At 41.8% G+C, this 15,011-nt stretch overlaps 1 protein-coding gene and 2 pseudogenes across 1 annotated transcript; all 3 read right to left on the bottom strand.

Annotated features, from left to right (window-relative positions):
* Nucleotides 1-1,689: 1,689 nt before the first annotated feature.
* On the bottom strand, nt 1,690-2,976 carry LOC141503510 (pre-mRNA-splicing factor RBM22-like). The gene has a single exon (XM_074208752.1). The coding sequence runs from the start codon at nt 2,974-2,976 to the stop codon at nt 1,714-1,716; it is 1,263 nt and encodes a 420-aa protein (XP_074064853.1). The 3' UTR covers nt 1,690-1,713.
* Nucleotides 2,977-7,267: 4,291 nt separating this feature from the next.
* Nucleotides 7,268-11,786, bottom strand: LOC141499411 (pre-mRNA-splicing factor SLU7 pseudogene; annotated as a pseudogene).
* Nucleotides 11,787-12,422: 636 nt separating this feature from the next.
* LOC141503515 (WW domain-binding protein 11 pseudogene) lies at nt 12,423-14,482 on the bottom strand (annotated as a pseudogene).
* Between the last annotated feature and the right edge of the window lie 529 nt (nt 14,483-15,011).

The following is a 15,011-nucleotide window of genomic DNA, read 5'->3' on the forward strand; positions in this document are numbered from 1 at the left end:
ACAACAAATTATAGCCAGCAAGTCAGCTTTAGCTCGTTGTCTATTTTTGTATGTCCTATACTCTAGAGCCTAGAGTAAGGGCAGTTAAGTGTTACAGAGGATAAGTGTTGGACCTAAGGACTCACCTACCTGAATTCAAATCTGACCTTAGACACGTAGTGTGATGCCGGGTAAGTCTTAATCCTATTTTTATCCTATTTTTATCAATTCTTAATCTGTAATGATCTGGAGAAGGAAACAGCAAACTACCCCAGGATATTTTCTAAGAAAGCTTCAAATGGAGTCATGAAGAAACAGAAACTACTAAACAAAAGAACCAAGAAAGTAATTCTATAAAAAAATTCTTAATCCAAAAGTTGTACAAAAACAAGAAGTAAACCATATATGACCCATAAAACAATGCTTTCCAATCTTACCAGAAAACTGTATCACAAAATGACTACTAGTGTTTAAAATATGCATTTTGGGACTGAAGGAAATGTGAAAGCACCATATAGTTATCCATAAAGATAATCCATTAAATTTTCTTCCTCTGATTTAAATCTAGGACTAGTTCATTGTCTAACCGCAGTTTCTACCCAAAATATTTTTGACAGTGGATTAATTTAATTTACTGTATGTTCAACTTCATGTCATAGTCTAAACAACAGACATTCTTCAATTGTATTTTCTTGTGTGGTTTGTTAGGCTATCTCTTTGAAGTAGTCATGACACTGATTGTGGAGGCTTTTTAGCATACTGCAGCTTAATGAAATGAGCAGGTTTTCTGGGAAGAAGAACAAATAGAAGACCTCACCACCTACAGAGAATCTCTTTCATTTGAACTTGTAAATTATAAGTACTTAATAAATGGGGTTTGCCTTGCAAAACCTAAAATATATATATATTCTATAATGAGAAAAGTAATAAGACAGCCTGCTATGTGGCAGCAGAAAATCAGATAGAAACACATGATGGTGCAAGTTAAACAAAGACCCTATTCTGTAAGTCACAGCTCACCCATACAAACAAAATAAAAGTTTTGTTCACTTCACAGTTAGCAAGTTTAACATCTCCTTCATGAGAGGAGGTATGAGTTTGCAATGCAGGTCCCAAAGTGTTGTAAAGAGGTGGGTCGCTTTGGATGGTAGAGCATAAGCAGGAGCTTTTTTAAAGTTAAAAAGAAGTTGGTTTTGTTTTGTTGACAGAGGTTCCTTTAGCAAGAAGAACATAAAAGAGGAAAGAAAGTATCTAGGTGTTTGATTTTCAAAGTTCGACCTTGGGCAATAGGGAAAGAATACTTAATGACACTTTCAGTGATCAGTACTATCAAAAAAATTATTTTAAAAATATTGTCAAATGTTTGCTCTCACCTCAGTTCAAAGTTTGTCAAACCCCAAACACACAAAGAAATACATACGATTAGAATTGTAACTCTCCTAAAGGTTCCCAGAAGCTCCACATTCACTCTAGCTTTTTTATTTCTTATATGGGTTAAGAAGCAAAGGGTACTGTGACATTAGTGACCATTTTTTGTTAGTACCAGTTCAGCAGGGCTCCTCCACCTTCCCCATGCTCAGGGGCTCAGGTATAGCTCTCTGTTTGCCCGTATCTTAGCATATTACAAGGTACCATAGAAACTTACAAAGGAAAAAAATTTACTCCAAGATTTATTTATTACATTTCTAAAACCCCTTTCCTTCTCAGAGCCCAACCACTGTAGCAGGCAGGGTATTAGGGACTGCTGTGCTTTCCTGCATGAGCCCCCATCCTCTGGGGATCCTGAGAAGGATAGTGGATGGGTCCTGGAGCTCCCATGAAGGGAGGTGGTGGTCCCATTGGGTGGAACATGTGTGGTCCAAAACCTGGTGGGGGAGGAGGTGCAACTCCAGGAGGAGGGGGCAGGGCAATATTAACCACTGCTGGAGGGCCACTGGGAGGGAGATTAAAATAATTGGCAGAGGCTCCTTCTTCAGCTGCTGGAGGAGGAGGAAGAGCGCCAGGAAGTCCTGGAACAGGCTCCAGTTTAATTCCAGAGTCTGTGGTTCCTTCTTTTTCCTTTTCTTTTCCTCTGGCTGCCTGAGATCTTCCCCATTTCACATTAAGTCTGCACCCATTTACAATGAGTTTGTTGAAGGACTTCTCAGCAGCCATCTCTGCAGCTTGCCTTGTAGCAAACTGGATGAAAGCACACTGCTGTCTCTGGACTACTGTTATTGTTCGGATCTCACCAAATTGGTAAAAGTGATTTCTGAGATCTGTCTCACTGATTGTATCTCCCAGGCCACCAACATATAAAGTGGTAATGGTCTTATCATCTGGAGGGTCCAGACGAGGCATCGTTGACGCCCGTTTTAGAAGTTTATCTGCCACTGGATCATTAATACCATAGTAGCGATCTTTGATATTCTGATCAGCAAGAGGATCATCAGGATCTGTAGGCTTTTCATGTCTATATGGACACTCCTCTCCTCTTTTACATTCCCCTTTCACCCAGAAGGAGCAGATACGAGGCCGATTCCGCTTGTAGTAAGGGGTGGTCCGAGCCAATTTGAGCAGCATGTCACTTGTAGCTGTAGCCTTCCCAAGGACACCAACTGGCCGAGTTCCATCAGACTTAGAAATCTCTCGCTCAACATTCTGGGTGTAGTATTCTTTGTTCACATCAGACTTAGGCATGTCATCTTTAAAGGACAGTCCTGCATCACGGACTTGAATAGGTAAACCATATTCTAGGTCCAAAAGGCAGGTCTGACATACATTTTTTAGCTTGCTGCAGGTTTGGCACACTTCAGTCTTCTTAAAACGCATGCGAACACCGGGGCACCAGCGGAACACTCTGAACGGCCTGGCACAAATCTTGCATTCTTTTCCATACTTTTCTTTGGTCATCCGGATGTAGGGGTTTTCTCCAAGACACGTCTGACACAGAATGGGGAAGTCCCCGTCCTCCCAGTTCTGCCTGTTGTAGGTGTTGGAGCCCAGAGACATTGCCATCTTGGAAGTGGCGGCAGCCGCGGCGTTGGCGTGGGCGCTACTGCGGGCGCTGCTGCTGCTACTGCGGGCGCTGCTGCTGCTTTCTGCTGCTTTCTGCTGCTTTCTGCTGCTTTCTGCTGCTTTCTGCTGCTTTCTGCTGCTTTCTGCTGCAGCAGCAGCCTCTGAGCCTTTTTATATATTGTTTGTGGAGTGTGAACTAGAAAGGAGGTTCCCAAGTCCTGGGCTCAGAAGTGTTAACTCACTGGTTCCCAAGGCTTGGGTAGAAACAAAGCCCCATTCTTAAGGAAATAAAGAGATTAACGGGGCATAGTGTTCCCCTTCAAATAGAAATTTCACATGTTCCTTATCAAAATAGCTATTCCTTAGCAAAATTAAAATAAAGAATAAATATTTTTACGGTATGGCGGCCTTGTGCCTGTTCTGGGCAGAGTTTCAACAAGCTGGGGAGGAATTAAGAAGTAGCTAACACATGGACCAAAGTTTTGTCTGCTCTCCATGTCCAGAGGGTTAAAGTACCAGTGATCTTAGTGACTCATTGTCTTTTAGTGAATTTATGTGCTTGGCCATTCCTTTCTGGTGAGATAACTTTGAGGTGTCAGTGCTAAGAACATATGACACAAGTGCCTAAACTTGCCTTTTTTAGTAAGATAGCTTTAAGACACAGTCCAGGTGACTTATGCCTAGGTAACAAGATACATGGTAGGGGAGGTATGGGATACATATCAGAGGGTACTTTTGAAGATACAATCTGGTGCTTGTTACTGTAAGGCCTACTCCAAAGAGAATGGAAACTATTTTACATGGAACATGATTTTGGTATTCCTAAAGACTGAAAGTCTTTTAAAGCTGAAAGATCTTTGGTGCTCATACTGATCTGTCTCTCTTCTTCCTTAATAGAGAAGAGAGGACTAGCTTAGGCCTGTTCATCTTATTGAAAATAGACAGTGTGATTCTAAAAAGCATTGGGAGAAATTCTTAGGTTAAGGAATTTGTGTGGTTGGGATGCTCTTGAATTCTTCTAGAGTGTAAAGGATGGCTTTTCTAAGGCCTCATTTTCAAGGTTCTTAGTGGAGAAAGTATGCTATACTAGTTGGATTTAATGTGTGAGAATTTAATTTTTGTTTTTTCTTTAATAGCATTTTATTTTCCCCCCAAATACATAATCAAGAAAAGTTTTAGTATTCTTTTTATAAGATTATGAAATGCAAATTTTTCCCTATTCCTTCTCCCTCCCTCTTCTGAAAATGATAGGCAGTTTCATTTAGTTTATATATGAGCTAGCCTGTAAAACATCCATATTGGTCTCATTTGTGGAAGAAAGATGAAAATGAAAAGATAACCATGACAGAATTAAAGTAATGGAAAAAATATGCTTAGATGTGCTTTCAAAGTCTATCACTTCATCTCTATCTGGACAGCATTTTCCTTCAAGAGTCCTTTGTGTAATAACATTGATTTATTGAGTACTGGGTTATTCATAGTTATCACACAATGTGACTGATTCTGTGTAAATCATCCTGCTTCTACTCTTTTCACTTTGTAACAGTTGGTACAAATTTTTCCAGGTTTTTCTTTTTTCTTTTTTTTTTTTTGGTTTTGTTTTTTAGGTTTTTTGCAAGGCAAATTGGGGTTAAGTGGCTTGCCCAAGGCCACACAGCTAGGTAATTTCAGGTTTTTCTGAATCTGCCTGTTCATCATTTTGTTTTGCACAGTAATACGTTTATATACCATAACTTGTGCAGGCATTCCCCAGTTGATGTCTTTGGAATGTAATTAGTACACGATTTACTTAGGGTGTCTCCGTGTCAAATTGGAACTGATACCACGTGGCACTCTGAGGGGAAGACTGATCTGTATAAGAATTCACTAAAATCAATGACCATGAATGGGAAGGTTGAGTGGTTTAAAGCAGCTGATAATCATTTAAAGGACCAGTTGCAGATGGAGATGCTAATTCTCAGGCTTCTCAACTACAGCTTTGAGTCAGCAGTTTCATCTTGTCTTATTTTCTGATCTTTATCATATATGCTTTAATACATAATTTATATATGTATATTTTGGTCTTTATTAAAATTTTAAATAGCAAAACAGGTACTTGGGAGAGGATAAGAAAGTTAAGTAGTAGAGGGAAAATACTGTTTATATAATAATAAAGTTTATTCCTCATCTTTTTTTTTTTTTTAGGTTTTTGCAAGGCAAATGGGGTTAAGTGGCTTGCCCAAGGCCACACAGCTAGGAAATTATTAAGTGTCTGAGACTGGATTTGAACCGAGGTACTCCTGACTCCAGGGCCAGTGCTTTATCCACTTTGCCACCTAGCTGCCCCGAGAAATCATATTCTTAAGGAAGAAACAAAGTATAAGAAAGAGCAGGATCAGACAACATCAGTATTTTTTTCTAAATTTAAGGTAATAGTCCATGGTCTTTGTTCAGACTCCACAGTTGTTCCTGTGGTATTCTCCATTGCAGAGAGCCCCAAATTGTACCTGAATGTTGTACTGATGGAATGAGTGAGTCAAGGTTAATCATTGCCCCGATGTTGATGTTATGGGTGTATAATGTGTTTCTGGTTCTGCTCACGTTGCTCAGCATCAGTTCATGCAAATCCCTCCAGGCTCCCTGAATTTCCATCCCTCCTGGTTTCTAATACAACAATAGTTTCATGATATGTAAAATATATATATATATATATATATATATATATATATATATATATATATACATATATGTAATCAGTTTCCTAAGCCATTCTCCAATTGAAGGACACTTACTTCCATTGCTTTGCCAGCACAAACAGGGCTGCTATGAATATGTTTGTACAAAAAAAGGGATGTACAAGTGTTGTTTTTACCCTTTTTTATCATCTCTTCAGGGTATAGACCTAGTAGTGGCATTGCTGGATCAAAAAGTATGCATTTTTTTTTGTTGCCCTTTGGGCATAGTTCCAAATTTTTCTCCAGAAAGGCTGGATGAGTTCACAGCTCCACCAACAATGTATTAGTGTCCCAGATTTCCCACAACCCCACTAGAAGAACTTCTTAACCCAACTTTTAAAATGAGTCAAAACTCATATTTTTCTTTACAAAGAAGTAAAACTCTGGGACTTCAGATCATGGCAATTTATATCCAGTTACAAATAGGAATCAACATACTTTATTTCTCTTAATCGTTTATTTCCCCATTTGGAGGATTCTATTCCACTTAAAATTAACATAAAAATGAGGATTCCACTACAAAAATGATGAATTCTTTAAATATATTTATTGAAATTATTTTGAGCTTGTAACATATATACATTTAATAATCATTTAGACCAAAGAGTATCCAAGTGATTTTACAAATAAAGTTTTAACCTTTTGTTACTATAGAAAACAAATCAGAAATGATTAACTGAAACTATATTCTCTTTAAAATATCTTAAAATAGACTTGACCAACATGTGCCTGACATTAGATGCCAAAACTATATATTAATCTAAGTTGTTCATTTGAACATGGCATAAACATAAGCAAATTGATTTAAATTTCTATTCCTGATTTTAATACAGATCAACTGACATGGTTATAGTAATTTACCATAAAGATCAGGGACATCAGAAAAGGAAAATATCTTTAGCCATTTCCAGGCAGAGGTCATAGGGATAGTCAAATGCCTTAAGCCAGACTTTAAATCTGCCAGGTGAGACATTTTCCAAATGTCACATTTGAGAAACAGTCCTAAGAGTCCAGCCTCATGTCATGCTGAATAGCCACTCTTTCAATCTTGTTCCAATGAGTCTTTCACCTATGGTATCCTACCCCCACTGGGTTTTGGCATCAACAGAACTTTGACCCAACAGGGTTTCTTTTGCTGGATCATACCTGGAGTCAAACACAGAATAATATCAAATTGTCCCAAAAGATCTTAATGGCAAATTCAAACCGTCAGACTTCTAGGTGAGCTCAGCTCACAAGGATCAAATATTAAAACCTCACATGAGAATATTACAGGTTATTTTATCCATGTTCAAATAAACATAAACCATTACACTGTTGCTTCCAAAATACTTTTCAAAACAATTGGAACATCTTCAGGTGATTTTCAAATGTAATTTTGTAAGGCCATCAAAATAGCAAAACCTTTTTTACTTGCAATTATTACAGTAACCTCAAATGAATTTAATACTAATGCAATAGCTAATTGTTTCACTAATAGTAATCTTGAAAAATAGAAACTTTGTTAGTTACATGCAATATCATCACATTATTGCAATAAAAAAAGTTGGGTGTCCTGAATCAACTTTCAAATTATGTCACTGCTGTCCAAGGAAAGAAGCCATGGGGTCATCTGGCCTCTGGCGTTTCATCCGGTATGCCTGTTTCCTCTTCTGTAGGCTCTCGGGCTTCATACATGCTATTGTAGGGTCTCTTCTTCTCATTTAGGTGCATGATCTCCTTGACATGGAGGAGGCAGGGCCTCATCAGCATTTAGTGCCTTTTTCAAGTTTTCATGTTTCTTCTTTTGTTCACCCTTACTGTCAGAACTACTCTTCCTGGGTTTCTTCTGTTTTTTCTCCTCTTTCTGATTCTCTTGGTGAAACTCCATTAAAATTTGTGGTCTGCTTGTTTGTTCTTCTCTCACCGAATCATCAGGAATCTGTTCATCTGCATCAGCAATTTCCTTCCCAGCGTCTCCAGTACAATAGGAAAATTTGACAAAGGAATGACAGCATTTGTTCCCCCATCTACATTCTTTTTTTTTCATCTTTTCTCTTCTTTTTTTATTTTTTTTTTAATTTACTTTTCATTCTCATTTTGTACAAATTTTTTTTACATAAATATAATAGTAATAATAGTAGTGGCGGCTGGGTGGCAGACAGAGCATTGTCCCTTGAGCCAGGAGCACCTGGGTCCAAATCCGGCCCCACCCAAAGATCACCTTGCTATGTGGCCCCAGGCAGGCCACCCATCCCCACTTGCCCTGCACCCTCCCCCAAATAATAATAACAATAAATGTGCTTGAGTCTTTGTTACAACACCAACAACTCTGTCATGGGTGGATCTCATTCCTTATGATAAGTCCATCACAAAAGTTATTCACATATTTTTCCACTGTTGCCATTGCTGATTGCAACTCCCTCCTTTCTTATTTCTCCACTACCATGTACTCTGTTTTCTCTCTCCTTTCACTCTGACTCTGCTTGTAGGGTCGCTGAGTGGCACAGCAGACAGATCCCTGGTCCTGGGGCCAAGAAGCCCTGAGCCCCCATACCACCCCTTAGGCCCAGAATCCACCTGGCCCTATGGTCCTGAGCAGGCCATCCAATCCCAGCCCCTTGCAAGAAGTATAAAAGAAAATGTGTTATATCTGACCACTGTCCCCCCATGGTCCATCCTCTCCTCCTTTATTCACATTCCCACCCCTTCCCCCTGCTCCCTGCTCCTTCTTACTCCAGATGTCTATACCCTATGAGTATATATGCTGTTTCCTCTCCTAGCCATCTCTGATGAGAGCAAAGTTTCCCTCATTCCCCCTTTCCTCCCCCCTTCCATATCATTGCAATAGCTCATTGTAATAAAAAAAATCTTATGTGAAATATCTTGGACTATTCCCCCTCTCCTTTTTCTTTCTCCCATTCCATTTCCCTTTTTTTCTATTGACTCCATTTTTACACCATATTTTATCTTCGAATTTAGCTTTCTCCTGTGCTTCAACTATAAAAGCTCTCTCTACCTGCTCTATTAACTGAGAAGGTTCATATGAGTATAATCAGTGTCATTTTTCTATGCAGGAATGCATGCAGTTCATCCTCATTAAGTCCCTCATATTTCCCCCCCTCTCCTCCGATCTCCATGCTTCACCTGAGTCCTATATCTGAAGATCAAAGCTTCTGTTCTGCTCTGGCCATTCCAAAAGGAACATTTGAAATTCCCCTGGTTCATTGAAAGTCCATCTTTTTCCCTGGAAGAGGACATTCAGCCTTGCTGGGTAGTTCATTCTTGGCTGCATTCTAAGCTCTTTTGCCTTCCAGTATATTGTATCCCAAGCCCTACGAGCTTCCAATGTAGCTGCTGCTAAGTCCTGTGTGATCCTGACTGCAGCTCCACGATATTTAAACTGTGTCCTTCTGGCTGCTTGTAATATTTTCTCTTTGACTTGGGAGTTCTGGAACTTGGCTATAATATTCCTAGGGGTTGGTTTTTTGGGATCTCTTTCTCTGGGGGATTGGTGGATTCTCTCCATTTCTATTTTGTCCTCTGCTTCTAGAATATCAGGGCAATTTTCCTGTAGTAATTCTTTGAAAATGATGTCAAGTCTCTTTTCCTGATCATGACTTTCAGGTATTCCAATAATTTTTTAAATTATCTTTCCTAAGTCTGTTTTCCATATCAGTTGTTTTTTCAATGAGATATTTCACATTTTCTTCTAATTTTTCATTTTTTTTTGTTTTGAAGTATTGATTCCTGATTTCTGTTAAATTCATCAATCTCCCTGAATTCTATTCTTTGTCTGAAAGGATTTGTTCTCCTCAGAGTTTTCTTATCTCTTTTTCCATCTGGCCAATTTTGCTTAAAGCATTCTTCTCCTCAATAACTTTTTGAACTGTTTTATCCATTTGACCTAAGCTGGTTTTTAGCATGCTATTTTCTTCAGCTTTTTGGATTTCTTTGACTAAGCTGCTGACTTCATTTTCATGTTTTTCCTGCATCTCTCTCCTTTCTTTTCCCAGTTTTTCTTCCAACTCCCTCATTTGATTTTCAAAGTCTTTTTTGAGCTCTGTCATAGCCTGATCCCAATTTCTGTTTTTCTTGGAGTCTTTAGATGCAGGAGTTTGTGCTTCCTCATCTTCAGACTGAGTATTTTGATCCTTCTTGGGCTCATTTGCAAAATATTTCTCAATAGTCTTCCTTTTGTTTCTTTGCTTGCTCATTTTCCCGGCCTGGGCCTGGTTTGGGCTGCTTCCTGAGCTTTTGGGACACTCACACAAGGGTCTCAGTGTGTGAGGCTCTGTCCTCCCTCCTGGTCTGTGAATGACCATAAGCACCTCCCTCTGCCACAGGGCCGAGGTGGGGGGGGCTAGACTGCTATCAGGATCTGAATGTGGTCAGAACCCCAGAGTCCTGTTCCAGAGGCAGAGGACAGAGCTCTGCAGTCTCTCTTCACTCCCCTCCCTCAGCTCAATGGGCTCATGCCCTGGGGACTCCTGCTTACTTGCCCACCTGCTTCTGTTTCCTGGATCAGGGCTGGGGAAAGACCATGCTGCTGGCTGTGTGCCCTGAGGGCTGGGCTCCACGTGCTCACTCTGGCAGAGGTCCCCTTGCTGTTCCCCCACTTTGTGCCCGTTGCTCCTCAGGGTGCAGCTCAGGAGACTCCCCCGCTGCTGTGAGCTGAGACTCCCAGCACCCTGGGGCTGCCTCCGGGAGGCTGAAGTTCTTTGGCTCTAGCGGGCCACCCCTCTGGCAGGCCGCCTCTCCGATCCCAGGGAGCAGAGCCTTTCTGCTCTTTTCCAGGTTACCTTGAGTAGGAGAACTGCCTCACTGGGTCCCTTTGTGGGTTCTGTCTCTCAAAAGTTTAGTTAGAGTCCTTAGCTGATGAATTTTATCAGAGAGCTCCTAAGACTTGATCCCTTCTTCCCCCATCTACATTCTTTCCAAATGGGACCCCAGATTTGAGTATGATTATTGATCTTGATGTCCTCCTCATACTTAGAGCAGGCTATAGCTGGCTCCAGACCTTTTGATGATTGTTCCATGTCTTGAATATTCCACATAGTTTTCTGTTTGAGCTAACAGTAACTCAGAGCAGGGAGCATCCAGGTGCTCTTGACCTCCATCCTTCTCTAAGATGTTTTCTTTCTGTTGTTCTTTGAAATCTTCCTCCTTGACTTTAAATGATTTATAGAGCAACTCCAGTTTTGTTGGCTCTGCTTGTAGATGCACTTCAGAGCCTTTGTCATAAGCCTCCCAGGCAAAAAACTGTGTTTGTGCCATTGAAACTGTATCTCCAGTATATCGAATGAAATTGTCTCCTGCATAACTAACTTCATCAGGATTCTTTCCTGCATTGGCATAGGGATTCTCTCGCATTGCTCTTGTTTTTGGATCATAGTAGGCAGAATTGGGATCCAAATTTCGCAAGTATTTAGCAGTGTCTACTCGAATTCTGAGATTCCGGACTGTAATTCCTCTTTCTGAGTCAAAATTTTGTCCAGGCATATCAATGTCATCTACATGCTTATCTTCATCCTCATCTTCACTATTCCGGTCTTTCTCTGTCTGAAAATTTCGTTTTTCTCCTCCCCACTGATGTTTTGGAGAATTCACTTGTTCTGTTAACTTTCCTGAGGCTAATTCTTCCTGTAGCTTCTGAGCTTTTACTGTATGTTTAGCCAGGTCAACTTTGGCATATTCTTCCACAATCTTCATATGTTCCTCTGAGTTGTAGCCTTTCCACCGATCCCTTTTACCACCATAGTTAAACTTAAGCGGAGGTTGTATGTGTTCGTCTGGTGCTATGTTAGTTCCTGTGAATTTGGCACCAACACGTCTAGGTCTCTCAAAGCAATCTTTTGTCTGGTGTGTCATAGCTCCACAATTTTCACATGCTCCTTTGTGGTATTTTGTAGTCATGATATTCCTTTTTACACCCCTCTTATACCATTCTCTTAATGAACTGCCTTCTTTTTGTTTCTCAGGTTGGGGTCTTTGATGTTTAAGTCTGGGTCTTTGTGATGGATCTATATACCATGGCACACAGGCGATGTATTGAGGAATATGAGTATTGATATCTTTTCCTTCCTCATCTATTTCAGCAGGGACATTACCCAGTTTTTTGTTTTTTTAGTTTTTTTATTTTTGTAGAACATTTATTTCTTTCATGAGAGACATTCAAAACTTTTGTGTGTCACTGAGAAATCATCTCAATTAAAACATATGTATAGTTTTCTCCCCCAGACATTCGGCTTCATAGTAGGAAAATGAAGCTGTGATTCACATTTTACTACAAGTAAAATGTTACAAAAATATTTACAAGGAAAGTTAAAAAACAAACAAAACTGGAAGTAAAAACACAGAAAAACCCACTGGATAAAATGCATTTGTTTCTGACAAATACTTACTCCAGGGACTTTATCCAATCCACTTAAGAAAATGATTTCAAAAATTAAAGTTCAGACACTAAAGGCCTGTCTATCTCATGCCTCCAAAGGAAAAAAAGAACTGGTGGTGGTGGTGGATATAGTAGAGATATGAAGGGATACTGTTCCCATCTCCCCCGAATGAAATATCTTTTTCTTCTGTGCAATCAATTCTAACCAAAACTAAATAGCATTAAGACAATCCTTGCACTGAAGTTAGGAAATGCTCTAACAGGAGTAAAAGTTGACTCCTCTGCACTCAGGTTCAGAGTCTGACCTTTCTCTATGAACCATGTTTTCTAATATGAATTTGTGGTATTAAAACCTTTCCTGGTATCATAGACCGTTACAGTAGCCCCTCCATCTCTTTCATGAAAGCTTCATATACATCATCCTTGGTTTGTACTGAAACAGGAGCAGAGGGGCCAGCTTTTGGGACTGCTTTAACAAGGGGTATAGTAGAATCCTCTTCTGACTTTCTTTGGGGAGCAGCAGTATCTCCTTTGTTTTCTCGTCGAACCCTCAGTGCAGTAGGCACAAATCTGGTAATTTCTGCCTTGGGATTGGTGATTTGTGGCTTGGCACTGATGGTTGCTGTGGCTTTCTTCTCAATAGTGGCTGCACTGGTATCATCCACTTTGGGTCTTTGGATCAAATTGGGTGGGGCACTTAAAACCCCTGGATTAGGCAAGGGAGCTGGTGGAAAAAGCCCAGGTGGAGCAGGTCCAAGTGGAGGCACCAAAGGTGGGCGCATCATACCGGGACAAGGTGGAGGGATTCCTGGAGGTGCTGGAGGAGGCAGCCTCGGTGGTGGTCCTTGTGGAGGAGGACCAGGAGGAAGACCAAGAGGAGGGCCTGGTGGTGGACCAGGAGGTCTGCCTGGTGGAGGACCAGGAGGTAAAAGCCGGGGTAAAGGTCCTCGAAGCCCTGGCATTCCAGGTGGTCTTAATGGAGGAGCTCCTGGAGGTGGCCCAAGAGGAAGGCCAGTAGGTGGCCCAGGGGGTCGTAATGGTGGAGCAGGTGGTGGTCCAAGAGGGGGTGGTCCTGGCATGGGAGGTGCCTGTATCTGAGCAGGTGGAACAGACTGTGGAGGTGGTTGCTGTTGTTGGGAAGCAGGGGATGATGATGCCCCATCAGAAAGAGATTCTTCTTTGTGTTGCTGCTGTGCTGTATCTTCTGATTCCGAGTCATCAGAATCATCCTCATCATCATCCTCTGAAAATTCCTCTACTTCTCTCCCTTCAGGAATTTCCTGACCTGCCATTCTAAGCATCATAGCTTGAAGAGGTGTTAATTCCTTCAAGTTTTTCTTTTTATTTCGTGATTTTCCAGGAACATCAGCAAATCGTACACTGAGACCTGACTTTTTGTCCTCATTGTTTTCTCTCTCTTCATCATCACGATGCATGAACTCCTCTTCTTCACTGTCGGCATCTGACCTGTCAGTGTCACTATCATCACTGCTGTCATCATGCTTATCTTGATCCATATCTTTAGGATAACCTTCATCTTCACTAGTACTGGAAGCATCATCATCATGACCTCGATGTGCAAGTTCTGGACTATATAAAATATCCTCCTCTCGCCGACGAGGAGGAAGTTCTAGGGCAAAACCCACTTTACGACCATACATCTGCAGAACTTGGGGAGGCGGTGGCCCAGGGGGTGGGCCAGGAGGCTTTCTGCCAGGAGGCAAGCGAGGAACACCATGTCCAAGAAGAGGGAGTATAGAAATTGTCCTTGTGGGCGGTCCGTAGGCAGAGGTTTTTTTGAGAATAGATGGTGGTTGTGCACCAGGCAAGGGAATATCTTGGATCAAGATGTTAGAAGGAGCATAAGGCATATCTGGCAATGGGATGCTTTCCACCTCAACATGCTGAGCATTCTTTACAGCATCAAAGTACTGGCTGAGTTGAGCCCTTTTCTGCTCATATTCCACCTCTAACTTTTGAAGTTCTTTGTAGATATCTGGATTTTCCTTTTCATAGAGTCGGAGAATGCGCTCAAAAGTTTCACGAAGTTTTTTTCGCTTATCTTTTAGCACCTTTTCATTTAGTTGGGGCTGCTGGACAGGATTGAACTCCATCTCATCTAATTTTTCCATGTCCCGGATTATCTGTTTGGGATCCTTCATCTTTAATACTGCAGCTCGTACCATCATTCGCTGTTTCTTATTCTTTTTTAATTCTCTCTTTCGGGCTTCTTTTCGAGCTTGGTCAGTAGGGTTCATTAACTTTCCACTCTTGGTGGATGATGTAGATCTCCGCCCCATTTTCACAGGTTATATGGTTTAGTCAGTTAAGGGAGAAAAAAAATCACCTTTCGGCTGCTCGCCGGGGTCAGCGAGGGCCGTGGGGCCGCGCACCGCGCCGGCTCGCGCGCCCTCCTCGCTCTCCTCGGGCAGGGGCTGGGAAGGGCTTCCCCTTCGCTTCACGCTCGGGGCCTAGGCTACCGTCATCTTGAAAGACCCAGCTTTCTTTCTTCCTATAGCTCCTTCTTCTTTTTCCAGTCTTCGCTGGTTATTTTCGTTGGTGCTGGTGCTGGTGCTGGTGCTGGTGCTGGTGCTGGTGCTGCTGGTGCTGGTGCTGGTGCTGGTGCTGGTGCTGCTGCTGGTGCTGCTGCTGCTGCTGCTGGTGCTGCTGCTGCTGCTGCTGCTGCTGCTGCTGCTGCTGCTGCTGCTGCTGCTGCTGCTGCTGCTGCTGCTGCTGCTGCTGCTGCTGCTGCTGCTGCTGCTGCTGCTGCTGCTGCTGCTGCTGCTGCTGCTGCTGCTGCTGCTGCTGCTGCTGCTGCTGCTGCTGCTGCTGCTGCTGCAGCCTCTGAGCCTTTTATATACTGTTAGTGGAGTGTGAACTAGAAAGGAGGTTCCCAGGTCCTGGGCTCAGAGGTGTTAACTCACTGGCTCCCAAGGCTTGGGTAGAAA

Source organism: Macrotis lagotis, chromosome X (assembly GCF_037893015.1).
Source record: "Macrotis lagotis isolate mMagLag1 chromosome X, bilby.v1.9.chrom.fasta, whole genome shotgun sequence".
In the NCBI taxonomy this organism is placed as follows: Eukaryota; Metazoa; Chordata; class Mammalia; order Peramelemorphia; family Peramelidae; genus Macrotis; species Macrotis lagotis.